Source organism: Bactrocera oleae, chromosome 3 (assembly GCF_042242935.1).
Source record: "Bactrocera oleae isolate idBacOlea1 chromosome 3, idBacOlea1, whole genome shotgun sequence".
In the NCBI taxonomy this organism is placed as follows: domain Eukaryota; kingdom Metazoa; phylum Arthropoda; class Insecta; order Diptera; family Tephritidae; genus Bactrocera; species Bactrocera oleae.
In genome coordinates, this window is record NC_091537.1 from 94,122,138 (window position 1) to 94,136,177 (window position 14,040).

The 14,040-nt window shown below is 34.4% G+C and overlaps 2 protein-coding genes across 9 annotated transcripts in view; both read right to left on the reverse strand.

The window, feature by feature from the left end:
• Window positions 1–8,289, reverse strand: part of beat-Ic (beaten path Ic) — a 191,904-nt gene extending 183,615 nt beyond the window's left edge. For 3 of the 4 annotated variants that reach the window (XM_070107273.1, XM_070107270.1, XM_070107271.1), the window contains exon 1: window positions 8,184–8,289. The gene's annotated coding sequence lies outside the window, so the exon portion shown is untranslated. The remainder of the gene's footprint in view (window positions 1–8,183) is intronic. The other variant, XM_070107272.1, reaches the window with a different exon arrangement.
• A 246-nt stretch (window positions 8,290–8,535) lies between these two features.
• Window positions 8,536–14,040, reverse strand: part of LOC106619348 (uncharacterized) — a 132,495-nt gene continuing 126,990 nt past the window's right edge. For 4 of the 5 annotated variants that reach the window (XM_036360155.2, XM_036360157.2, XM_036360154.2 and 1 more), the window contains one exon: window positions 8,536–9,618. In XM_036360155.2, the coding sequence (XP_036216048.2) occupies window positions 9,320–9,618 (299 nt within the window). In that variant the 3' untranslated portion in view covers window positions 8,536–9,319. Of the gene's footprint in view, window positions 9,619–12,500; window positions 12,815–14,040 lie in introns of those variants that run through there. The other variant, XM_070107275.1, reaches the window with a different exon arrangement.

Genomic DNA, 14,040 nt, shown 5'->3' on the forward strand with positions numbered 1-14,040 from the left:
GTTACATAGCTTGCAAAAAAAAAGCTTTTTTGGATACGTAAAGTTGCCTAACACCCTGTGCCATCATTCTTGTGAACTTTTTCGCCCTCCTTTTGATGTGGTGTAATTTTTGTGTAAATTCCTGCACTTTGGACGCACAATGCATCGGGCTACAGAGGAGCTGCTGGATTGATGTTGTTGCAGTCATTGCCACCGAAAAAATGTGTAATGTCAACGACGAACAAAATCACATACACAACCAAACTTCTGAATATGGCAGTGGGGGAATGTACCATATACACTGTACATACATGTCCTTATGATCATAGAACGTTGTATGTTTGCCATGCATTCCTTACTCCTATAGGGCCATATATGTGCGAGTATATATACATATGTATGATGGGGCGTGTTTCAAAGTGCGTGCCTATGTAAGTATATGTGTATGCTTTCACATATGCGGCTATACTCTGTTGACGCTGTATGTAATGGCCATATTTGGCCAACAGTTGTGTGTGTGTGGATATTGGAATTTATTGCAAATTTATGAGCGGAAGTTATTTACATTGTTATCATCGTTCATGTAATTGTTTTTTCTGTTAGTGTGTCGTTACGCGAGTTTTATTATTTCAACATATAATTGTTGCTGCTTGGATCGTAGGACGGCGCTGCCGATGTCTAGGAACCATCACAGGATCTAAGGCTAAAAGCTTAAAGGACTGTAAAATAGAGATCAAAGAATACAAAATAATAGCGGTATTAACCCAGTGACCATGCTGTATTTTGAACGGATAAATATTTTTAATAAAACCGGCGTTCTTTTTCTGTTTTCAGTTCAGTTTAGTCTTTATTCATAAATCAAATTTTCATTCGAAATATTATCTTCTCAAAGGGCACAGCCATCACTGCTGCTTCCACTGGCTCGTGGTACTTGAATTTGTTAAGTTTATATTTGAGGTATTAGAGGTGGTCTCGTCTATATGTACTAGTAACAGTACCGAAATATATAGATAGCCACTGCATGTTGAAAATATATTTAGAAGACAGCATTTAACACAACTATGCAGCAAAAAGTTGCAAGATAATTGCTAGCAATATTTCAAATTTTTTTAGTTTTTTGACGAACCAGCTGATATAAGTTTGAATGTAAATAGCAGTAACATTCAGCTTTATATTCGTATCATTTTTGCACGCTGGTATTTTTGTATTGTTTCTGTGGAATTTTTCAATTTTTTGGTTACACTCGTTTACACATACCAGAACATTTGCTTAGAATTGCAAGTGATTGCATTTTTGGATTCTCATACTGGTTCCTTGAAGAAATACATACGTACATAGATGTAACTATACGCATAGCTCTGTATTATTAGAAAAATAAATGCATGTACAATAAATAATTTTATTTTCTTTCGACAACAACCTTTTCAAATGAAATATGCAAATAAGAAAGTGTTACAAGACTGATGGCTATTTTCAAGCTATTACAGTGAGCTTTTAAATTTGAGCGTTCTTTGAGCATATGCAGAATCATTGCCAAACTCTAATAGTTGTCTTTATTAAACAATTATTATTCTTCTTTATTTGTTATTTGCTAAAAATATTTTTAGAAAATTTTGTGTGTCAGTGAATCTTTTTATTTAGTTGTTCGAGTAAATCTTGGGAAGTCGAAGCTCTTCTAGTTTGCAAAGCATTTGCAGTGATGCGCAAGACATCAGGTAAACCGTTTTGACCACAGCACAAATTAAAAATTAAAACTTGTTTTGAAACTCGTCTCCTAACAGTCACTTGGGTGTGTTTCACTCAAACAGGGGTCAGCTGCTGTCGTTGACACTTTTTGAAAAGTTCCGTTTAAATATGTGCTTAAGATGCAAGTATCTGGCAAACAAGTTGGGTGAGTTCATTAATTGTAAATGACTGAGATTGAAAACTTTAGAAGACTGCGTAATTAACTACCAACTAAAGGCATCGAAAGTTGGCAAATATTGTAGACATGTGAGGAATAATGACAAGTAAAATTAAAAGTTTCCCTGCATTCGGTATAATTTTGACTTGAATGGCCAATTTTTTCAACATGTCCAAATGTAAAATCAAAACAAAATCTTTAGAGAGTACATTATTGCCTAAGACAATATCCCACGCCAAATTACGTGACGATATCACGTCAAATGAAAAGTTTTTCTCGCAAGCGCTTGATTCCGATTGATCAGTTTGTATGCCAGCCGACAAATGAGCAGCTTTTGAGTGAGAAAGGACATGTGCAAAATTTCAGATCGATAGCTTAAAAACTGAGGGACTAGTTTGTATATATACAGACAGACGGGCATGGCTAAATCAACTCAGCTCATCATGCTGATCATTTATGTATATATTTTATAGGGTCTCCGACGTTTCCTTCTGGGTGTTATAAACTTCGTGGCAAACTTAATATACCTTGTTCAGGGTATGAATATCCAACGAATGTGCTGGTTAGACGATGTCGTACGTATGGAAGACGATGTTCCAGCGAAAAGCTTCTTCTATTCAAGACCCATGGGTGAACAACGGAAGCAAGGAAGGACCAAGTGCATAGGGACCTCTCTCCACTTGAAATGTACAACCGGTGTGATTTCTCAAATGATAGAGGCAACTGGCGAAGTTTTGTGTTCTCGGAATAAACCGACCAAGTGTGTAGTAGTGCCAAAGGAGAGAAGGAAGAAGATATGCATCATCTAATCCTGTAGGAAGATGCGCCGTAGATATTTTCGCTTTGAGATATCTCTAATTAAAGATTTCTCGAATGAACTTTACAATACCAAGTTTTACATAGAGGGTATCATATTCCAATACCAAGTTTTACATAGAGGGTATCATATTCCATTAATAACTTCATAGTTATGCGACAGTGCGTTGCAAAGCTGTATATATGCTTTTGACGACAGTGTCGTAATAATCTTATTACTTTAATTTCCCATATCCGCCTGACACCGGTTGTATTATCAATTGCTTCTTCGTTGTGCTTGTATTTGTGCGTTGAATTACGAAGTCTCAATGGTAAGAACAGAGACACAACGCCCTACATTCTACTAAAATGTTCAATGACAACGCTGCAGGTGCACCTACGTGTTGCACGTGAATATACTTGTATGTATCGAGTTTAATTAGCATTGCGGACCGAGGAATTGCGGATGTACATACGCAAATAGGTGGAGGAGTATGTGCCACCATAAACTGCATTCATAATATTAATAATAACGAGCCGAGAGACAGGCCGTGTTTTCCTTACATTGGCGGAGAGTGCCAGAGAATTTTCGTTAGCGTTAGATAATCCACATACAAGTATATTTATATACATTTAAGATGAATGAATAAGCTATATTGTATTCGAACCTGTCCTTCCGTGACGAATAGTCAATTTGTCCCGCACGAGCACAGTCTCTTAATACAGAGCCACTAACTAAACAATAACAATAATAATGACATAATGCATTGCTGCATATTCTGTCATAGACAGGAACACTTGTGTGGTTGCCCGATGTGAATATATTTGTTGTTGTAGCAGCATGCCGTCACCACCCATATTAACTTAGATAGTAAGAGGAAAATCGTTATTCGAAATTGAATAACGATGCAGACCGAACCAACTAATTGATACTACGCGTGAGTACTCGCACAGTGCCGATAATGCAAGTATGCACGAACATATATATAAATACATATATGTACATTAGGGTGTCTGCTATTCTCCATGTTGATTTGAAATTGAAAAGATAAGTTTGCCACGAAGTTTGTAACACCCAAAAGGAAACGCCGAAGATCCTAATTTGATCAGGGTGACGAGCTCAAATGATTTAGCCATGTCTATCTGTATATATGCGAACTAGTCCATCAGTTTTTGAGATATCGACCAGAACTTTTGCACACGTCCTTTTCTCACCAAGAAGCTGCTCATTTATCGTAACCCCCGATATTGGAGCTCTATAGCATATAACTGCCATATAAATAAGTCAATAATGCAATCTCCGAAGATAGTGTGTTGATCGGACCACTATGTTAAAGCTACCATACAAACTGAGTGCTCGGAATAAAGATCTTGTATGGTAATATTTTTTCATTCCACAAGATATCTTCGTGAAATTTGGCATTGATTAGTATTCACAGCATCATTACAATATCCGAAGAAATTGTTCAGATAGGATCACTGTAGCATACACCTTTATGCTATAATGCACCTGTGAGGGGTATTATAGCTTCGGTGCAACCGAAATTAACGGTTTTTCTAGTTTTTACTGGCATAATACACTATATATCCCACGTCGTATGAGCAACACAAAATTTTTGAGGCTCTTGTATGAACGCCCAGTCAATTCGTGTACAACTTCAACTGCGTATAATTTTTAAAGAAATATTTTCATAGAAAAAACCAACTTTTTTTTGTGTTAGAATATTCTTTTTTTTCAAAATTATAGGAATATTTGAATAATGCAAAAAAATATGATTTAAGAACAGTTCAAATTGAAAATAAAGTGTTTGTTTATGTTAAACTTGGGAAATGGCGGACACCCTAATGTGCATGTACGATTGGTGTGAAGGTGCAGTAAATACGCCTGCGTTGTTGCATGCTTATGCGTTTACGCTTCGAGTGTGATTCGCACTTAATCATATTTTGTCAACGCATTACACTGGAAAGTGGAACAACAGCAACAAAGCAAACCTGTAAATTTCATAGTAACCGTTGAGGTTTAGGTGCAAAATTATGCTAATAACCTCAAAAATGACACACAACAAATGCACAGTGTTCTTGTGTTTTACTAATACAGACATACATATACAGTGTGTAGACATACTCATCTGCAGTAGAATAAAAATGAAGCAATGTAGTGAATCAACCAACTTTTGAAGCAAAATAAATCGAGTTCCAGTTTGTTGCGGAAAAAAAACATAAACCAAACAACTGAATAACTTCATTTATTTTTAAATATACACTATATATATGTACGAATATAAGATATGTATATGTGTGTAATAAAACATACAAAATGTTTGGAAAATTGCGCACAAACATCTGTTAATATTGCAAATGAGAGGTTGGTATTTATTTTATAAAATTACAGTCCTTTCAATTTTAAAAGAGAAATTTAATCGAAATATTTGCAGAAATTAGTTTGTTTTGTAAGGGAACAATGAATGTGAAATATCCTGGAATATATTGTAATATACATGTTGCTTCATTCGGACATAAATGTGTACTTTTTCATTGAATGTTTGAGTGGATATTTTGGATCTTCATTCAACAAAAATCTTTAATAACTTTATATAATATATATATATATAAGGAGTGTTTGGGGGAACTAGCACAATGATAATAAATAGAGTATATATTAAGTTTGCCACGATGTTTGCAACAGCCTAAAGAAAACCTCGGAGACCCTATAACGTATACATGTAAATAATCAGCGTGACGAGCTGAGTCAAATTAGCCATGTTCGTCTGTCCGTCCATATGTACATATAATTTTTGATATATTGATCAAAAATTTTGCATACATCCTTTTCTCTCCAAGAAACTGCTTATTTGTCGGAACTGCCATTATGGGGCTACTATAGCATATATCTGCCATACAAACTGAACGATAGGAAACAAAAATTTGTATGGAAAGCCTTTTCATTTGACGAGATATCTTCAAGAAATTTGGCATGGTTTATTGCCTAAATTAATGGTACAATCTGCCAAACAATTGTTGAGATCGGACTATGTTACTATAGTAAAATCAAGGCCCTGCATGAAAATTATTTCATTTGTCAGGATATATTAATGAAATTTTGCACAGGTTATTGTCCACGGCATTGCTACGATTTCAAGATATATGGTTCAGTTTGGACCACTACAGCTTATAGCTGTCATCCAAATTGACAGATCAAAATCAGAATATATATTTGTATACCTATTATGCTATAAAAAATACACCTGTGAAGTGTATAATATATAAGTACCTAATCATTATTTACCTATCGTAAACGTTGATCTATTCCGTCAGACTAATTCTTACTTTGTTAATATTCGGTAATTCTACTGAGAATGCCGAAATTAATAAAGACCAGTAACATTCAAAGTAACTGTGCTTAATTTGTTTACTTTTATGTAATTCGTATGATCAGAAATACAAATACCAAAGTAAGAGAAAGTTTTTCTTACCCAAAAACCAAACATAGATATCCCCAACCCACACCCACCGACAGCTGTAATACAAAGGCAGCAAACTCAAGTAGGAATCCGGATAGAAATGAAGAATTTAGAAAGTATTGCTGTGGAAATTTCAGCGTAATTTGATGCCAATTAAAAATTCTCTGCAGCATGCCGCTGACCAGACAAGCAGAAAACCAACAAAAACATAGGCATGTAGTTGTTGCTTTTGCTGTTGCTGTCAAAATGAAATGTTTCTCTGCATGTGCCAGTGAAACCGACAAAATTGGCCAAAGAATCGGTAAATAACGAAAACACAACAGCAAAGAAGAATTGGAAAATGCAAAAACATGGAGCGCTCCAATAACAAGTATATTGGCCACAACTCAAAACAGAATCCAACACATTCAAACCAGTGAAACAAATTTGCAAATTTTAACAAACGAAACTGGGCAACAGAGAAAATCCTGCCATAAATATACATACGTTTATACAGGATGGACATTATAAATCTATAAATATGTATGTATGTATATATGTATGTAGATGGACTTCCTAGGCGTAAAAGCAGAGCAGCTTGGGAATCGAGCATTTGTTTCGTTTCCATTCAAAATGAAATTGCTGTTTTGTTTTGGTTTTCATTGTTTTGTAAATACAGACGGGAGAAATGAACGAAGAAAAGAACAATTAGTAAATGATTTGTTGTACAACAAATCTGAAAAGTAAAATTGAAAAGTCATAAGCATTTTTGTTACATAATTATCATCCCACACACACAAAAAAAAAATAGAAATACTCACAGGTACGTGTACACACATGAGTGCGAGGAGTCGAGTACAACAATTGCAACCATCTAACGATTTTTGCAATGCGTAAACGAAGTTGTAAATACTCATACAAATCTTTAAGCCAGTGCGTATTCTTAAAAGACTTTACTACATACAGATGACAAATAAACACACAAAGAAATGTTTTGTACGCTTTTCAATGTCTATGTCGAATATAACCACTTTAATTGCATTTGGAGAAATTTTCAATTTCGTATTGTTCCTTTCTAGTTTTGCACTACCTCCCAACTAGCAAACAAAAATAGTTCGTTTGTGTCAGAACTTCCTTAACTACATTTTGAGGAGTATTGAAAGCTCTAGTTGAAATAGTTATTTTCAATGAACAATTGAAAACAAAGAAAGTAACGAGAAGGAAAGTGCTTAAATAATATCTTTCGAATGAAGCATCCTAAAGGTCCAAATGGGCCATTGAAAAAAGTGCATTTATGAAGAGGTATCGTGAATTTACGCGTATGAGCCCGAAAGTAAACAGCAGTCGACTGTATGGGTGTTTCAAGATGAGCCGAATCCAACAAAAGTTCTTCACGCAGTAAATTCTGACAATGCGAGCTTTCACACACCGACTGAAACTACCGTATAGTCCTGACTTGTCATCGAATGATATCTTTTTATTCCCGTACGTCAAAAATAAACTATTAGGTCAACGTTTTTCGACACCTGAAGAGGCTGCTGATGCGTTCAGAACGCATGTTTGGAGATTCAATCAGAGTGGAAAAGTCCTTCGACAATTGTTTCATTTAAAGACAGTAAATGAAACGAAAACATTGTTTATTTTATCAATTTGTTTAAATATTACATTACTTTCACTTCTAATTACTATCGCTTACACATAATTAAAGAGCTTGATCAGATCTTCTTTTTTTTAAATTTAACTTGAACTATCATAATCATAGAAAATAAACGAAAAAAACTATGAGAAGTGAAAATACGTATAGAAGCTTAGTAAAATGTAAAGAATGTATAATTTTCTATAAAAAGAATCACTTTAGAGAAATAATAAGGTAACATTATTAAGAACCATAAGTCACCAAAATATAAAAAAAAAGTTAATTCTTAACTCAAAATCGAAAAACAGTTCAGCTAAGGAGAAATGACACTAAAACTTCAAATAATAACAGAAAATACGAAGACAAAAGTAAATTTTAAATAAAAATTAAAAATAAAAGCATAATAAATAAAAAGTAAAGTTCTACTTACAGTATAATTCTTAGCTAAGCGATTGTTTCACTATTCTTAATGATCTCCATTATCGTCCGCTTAATTTTATTTTCAGTTTTTGGGTATGGGTAAGCATGGTAATACGAATCCAACAAAAGTTCTTCACGCAGTAAATTCTGACAATGCGAGCTTTCACACACCGACTGAAACTACCGTATAGTCCTGACTTGTCATCGAATGATATCTTTTTATTCCCGTACGTCAAAAATAAACTATTAGGTCAACGTTTTCCGACACCTGAAGAGGCTGCTGATGCGTTCAGAACGCATGTTTGGAGATTCAATCAGAGTGGAAAAGTCCTTCGACAATTGTTTCATTTAAAGACAGTAAATGAAACGAAAACATTGTTTATTTTATCAATTTGTTTAAATATTACATTACTTTCACTTCTAATTACTATCGCTTACACATAATTAAAGAGCTTGATCAGATCTTCTTTTTTTTAAATTTAACTTGAACTATCATAATCATAGAAAATAAACGAAAAAAACTATGAGAAGTGAAAATACGTATAGAAGCTTAGTAAAATGTAAAGAATGTATAATTTTCTATAAAAAGAATCACTTTAGAGAAATAATAAGGTAACATTATTAAGAACCATAAGTCACCAAAATATAAAAAAAAAGTTAATTCTTAACTCAAAATCGAAAAACAGTTCAGCTAAGGAGAAATGACACTAAAACTTCAAATAATAACAGAAAATACGAAGACAAAAGTAAATTTTAAATAAAAATTAAAAATAAAAGCATAATAAATAAAAAGTAAAGTTCTACTTACAGTATAATTCTTAGCTAAGCGATTGTTTCACTATTCTTAATGATCTCCATTATCGTCCGCTTAATTTTATTTTCAGTTTTTGGGTATGGGTAAGCATGGTAATACGTGACATATATGTATGTATGTATGCTGATTATGTGATTTTATTTGATTAGTATGTACGAATGATGATCATAATGAACTGCTCACTTTAAACACAATTTTATATGTTTATTTGGCTTATTTTAAGTTGTTCTTATATTATTTATAATCCTTTATACTGTTTTATTTATTAAATATTTTTATCGATTCTTATGTATATTTGTAACTAATGCTTTTTATGTTTTTACTGTAACTTATCACCGCGTTTTAAACAGCATTCGTCGTACAGTCGGTTCACACTCTTTGACACATTTCGTTTTTAAATTAATTTCTGCTGTACTTATTTGGCATTGCTGTAAAAAAAATTGATTTTCGGTGGCATTTTCGTTTCTTTTATTCGCAATCTGCAAACATCTTCCTTCTGCTGCTTGAGCAATTGCTGCTATTGTGGGTTGGAAAAGGCTATTGGTTGCGGCTATGAGCAGAAAGGCAATGGCCACTTTGAGAAGCTGCGACTCCAATTCCTTCGTTTCTCCCGGTGCTGCTGATGGGTGATCTAAAAGAAAGAGCATAAAAAACACATAAATTATAACAAATAATTTACATAAAAAACGTTTAACATTTGAAACATTCCTTAATCGCATTTAGTTACATAGGATTTTAATTATTTAAACCATAAGCCGAAATGCTTTATAAAAAAAAATTCAAATAAGCGCTCTACAGTTATAGGCCCTGTACTGAGACAAAAACTGAAAATGAACAAGTAAGGAAGGGCTAAGTTCGGATGTAACCGAACATTTTATACTCTCGCAAAGTCAAATGGTATACTCGTTTGAGATTTCTTTGTGGATTGACTGATATTTTCGGTAGAAGGTCAACTATAGGCACTGGGGTCCACATATTTAGTATTTAGGGGTTTGAACAGTTTTCGTTCGATTTAGACAATTTTTGGCCGCAAGGTGGCATACTTTAATTGCATTATTCGCACAAACTTTTACCCCGATATAATCATTGTTACCTGATTTGCATAGTGGAAAGTGAAAGAATCAGATGGAATTGAAAATGGTGTTACATGGGAAGTAGGCGTGGTTGTAGTCCGATTTCGCCCATTTTCGCACTATGACATAGAAACATGAATAGAACGTTATGCACCGAACTTGGTTGAAATCGGTTGAGCAGATCTCAAGATATGGGTTTTCACCTAAAAGTGGGCTGTGCCACGCCCACTGACTAATTTTTAACGCGGTTCCTATAAAGCCAATTTATACCATCTCAGAGATAAAAGTTAATGTCTCTGGCGTGTTTAGTGCTTGATTTATCGGGCTTTTAGTAGTTTTTAACAGTACCGTTATATGGGGAGTGGGCGGAGTTGCCACCCGATTTCAACTATTTTCACACCGTCAATAGAAGTGCTAAAAACATTTGCTTCCAGTGAATTTTGTTATTATAGCATTAGCGGTTTAGGAGATATGCACATTAAACCTATTAGAGGCGGGACCACGCCCACTTTTTAAAAAGAAATTTTAACTGCAGATGCCCCTCCCTAATGTGATCCTGTGTACCAAATAACAGTCTTGTATCTTATTGCGGAGCTTAGTTATGGCAAGTTATTTGTTTTTGATTAATGGCGTTTTGTGGGCGTGGCAGTGGTCCGATTACGCCCATCTGCAATACCAACCGTCTCACGGTACCATGAAACATGTCTACCAAGTTTCATAAAGATATCTCAATTTTTACTCAAGTTAGAGCTTGCACGGACGGACGGACAGACGGACGGACGGACAGACAGTCACCCGGATTTCAACTCGTCTCTTCATCCTGATCATTTATATATATATAACCCTATATCTAACTCAATTAGTTTTAGGTGATACAAACAACCGTTAGGTGAACAAAACTATTATACTCTGTAGCAACAGGTTGCGAGAGTATAAAAATACTGGTTGGTTAAATCAGATGATGGAAATCGGAATATTAAATAATCTAAGCATCTACAGCCACCATTACTTGTCGTTACTTCCAATTTCCGGGTATGTATTGAGTTCTATAGTTTGTAGGTATTAATATTATAAGTGGAAGTGCTTGCATCCACAATATAACGCAAGCTTTCGGTTAGTTGGGACTGGTAATACGCGTATGCCGCGATATTTAAACCATATACATATGTATATATCATAGCTGTTGCATTAGTGTATGTGTGGCTGTCGTTGTATGTACCTAGATGCGATATTACTCCCTTTGGTGGTATTAATCTTTGAATTAATTGCGCAAGCTCAGCGTTAAGCATTTAATACTGAACTAACTTCAGCATTCACAACGATACAAAGCTACATATATAAGATACATATGTATGTGTACATACATTTAACGGTATAGCTTATATCATGGTATATTTGTACGAGTATGCACTATTTAATTACAAAGATTGGTGGTTTCCATGACTTATGTATGTTGGAGAATTCGATTTCTAAAGCAGAAGTAATTCTCTTTATTAACGTATGGTACACATAACGGTTTTAATACACAATTGGATATTCGGATATTAATTTTTTTGCTCCAAGAAATTTGGAAATTTCGGCAATAACTAATTTTAAATTCAACCAGACTATTATGGAAATATCGCTTAAAATTTAATTATAATGTTTGAATTTAACCAATTAGTTCCCACTTAAATGTATATGTATGCAAAAGGTTTTAGGATTTAGTAGTGAAATTGAAGTACTGCTTGAGCTCTCGTTATTCGCGAAAATTTCCTCAGTGTAAAGAACACACTTGTTTCGCTTTTTCGTTTATTTCCTCCTCTTCGCTCTTTGGTTTGATCTTCATCTCTGTCTACCATATACCAGTTGGCGACCGCCATTCATTTGTGCTTTAGCAAATTTTTCACTAACTTTGATTTAATGCTTGGCACTTAATCAATGTAATGGTGTTCGCATTCTGAATATCTCCTTTAATTCGGAAAACAGAAAACGGTAAGTATTGTACAAACATACATATATGTATATGTGGACGCCATGTTTCCATTCATATTCCTGAGCGTTGCGTGTCAGTTACAAAACAATCAGGCAAAAGATTTTATCGGATTTTTTTCTTTCCTCTTCGTAGATGGCCTGATGCCGGCGGAATGAGCGGCTTTAATATAGCAAATACTATGCAAATAGTACATATATATGTATATATATACATGCAAGCATGCTTATAAATATATGTGTACATAAGAGTAGATTCGCATTTTTATTGCATTTGGGTATAGTAATAGCTTAGAAGATTGATAATCCAGAGTATACCCTCGCCAAAATCACTAGGTGTGTAAGCCCTGCAGGAAATCGCACTAATTAGAGCGAGGCACACCTACTGCGAAATTAAAGAAAAAAGATTTTTACATATTTCGATAAGTTAATATTTTTAATACAACAACATTAAATTGATATCTCAAACAGGTTTTTAGTTACAGTCTTTTGATGTGTAACCGCTCATTTTAATCAGCTTAATCAGTTCATCTTTAAACGCGTTTTTGTCAAAATTAGATTTTTAAAATCTGCATAAGTGCTCGAATTTTCGAAGACCAAAACGACTAAATTTTGGGATAAAAATCATATTTTAATGCCATTATTTTGTCAATTTTTCATTCTTTTCGACTATAGGTCATTGTACATCTTATAGAGTTTTTTAGGTTTCACCCACGGAGAAGGCCGTGCAGCAGTTGAAGACCATATTTCAGTGCCGTCGGAGACAAGTTCCAGTGGTTATTCCTAAAATAGTATGTATAGTTGTAACCTTAAAATTTCAAAACAATTGATACAGTAGGTTTTTTTTAATTCTTATATTAAACAAATTTCTAAGATGCTGTTGAAAGAATAGAAAATCAGCATTATTTAATTGGCTTTCCATAACCTACAATATTATTACGTGACAACCGATACAAATGCGTAATTCAAAAAACTCTTGCTAGCTGCTCCAAAAAGTCTGTAGTAAAAGTTGTGAAACGATTTTATTTCACGTCTAACTAGCAGCAAATTGAAAAAATTACCCCACTTTAGCAGAAGAAATTCGTTAACTTACGTAGACTTTGAGTTTTTCCCATAGGGACTACAAAAAGTTACTTAAACAAGTATACATATGTATGTACGTGAAATCGCTATTCATACGTTTCATATTTGCTCACTCCACACACTTTCATCGCCTGCTTCACCGATAACATCTCTCATCAGCAGTCATTTGTTTCTTTTGTACTGATTTTCGCCGTTGCTAATGCTCAGCTGCCTTTTGTCTATTAAACATCATTTTACGTATCATTATGTTGTTTCTATAGTACGGGTACACGGACTCCAACTTCGTCCGCAGCAACAGCAACTGCCACACAACGAAGCTAATAATACATAGTTGATACATGGCTATTCGTGGCATTTGAATGTTTGCGCATTTGCGTTCATTTAGACAATATTATGCTTGACTAACGTTGGGTTATTAATCAAGATGATTTTTAATGTCTCATATCCTCTACCGGCAATAACAACAACAACAAGTGCAGCTGTAACAAAACCTAGTCCACAGCACAATACGAGCATTTCAAAAGCATTAGAAACAAAAGCAGCATTGGCTTTCGCTCATCCTCCAACACATCCTTCCATTTTTCTTCCTTCTATTTCTCCGTTGTATAGCTAAGTACCCTTATCCCCTTGTTACTTCCACAGAGCGCTATATATTTTATACCAATTTACTACCACAACACCTCTCAGCAGTCTTTCAAATTTAGCCAGTCGCCACTTGTATCCTTTCGACTCATTAGTCTTGTTTACGCATAGTTTTATGCATTTTCGCAATGAATGATTTTCAAAATGTATACACATAAATTGGCAAATTCCAACGGTTGTTTTATTTGCATACTAGTAGATAGATAGTCGGTTGTGTACCCTATTTCGATGGCAAAGTCGCGTTAATATTCGATCCAAATATGCTGGAAAATTTTTATGACAAA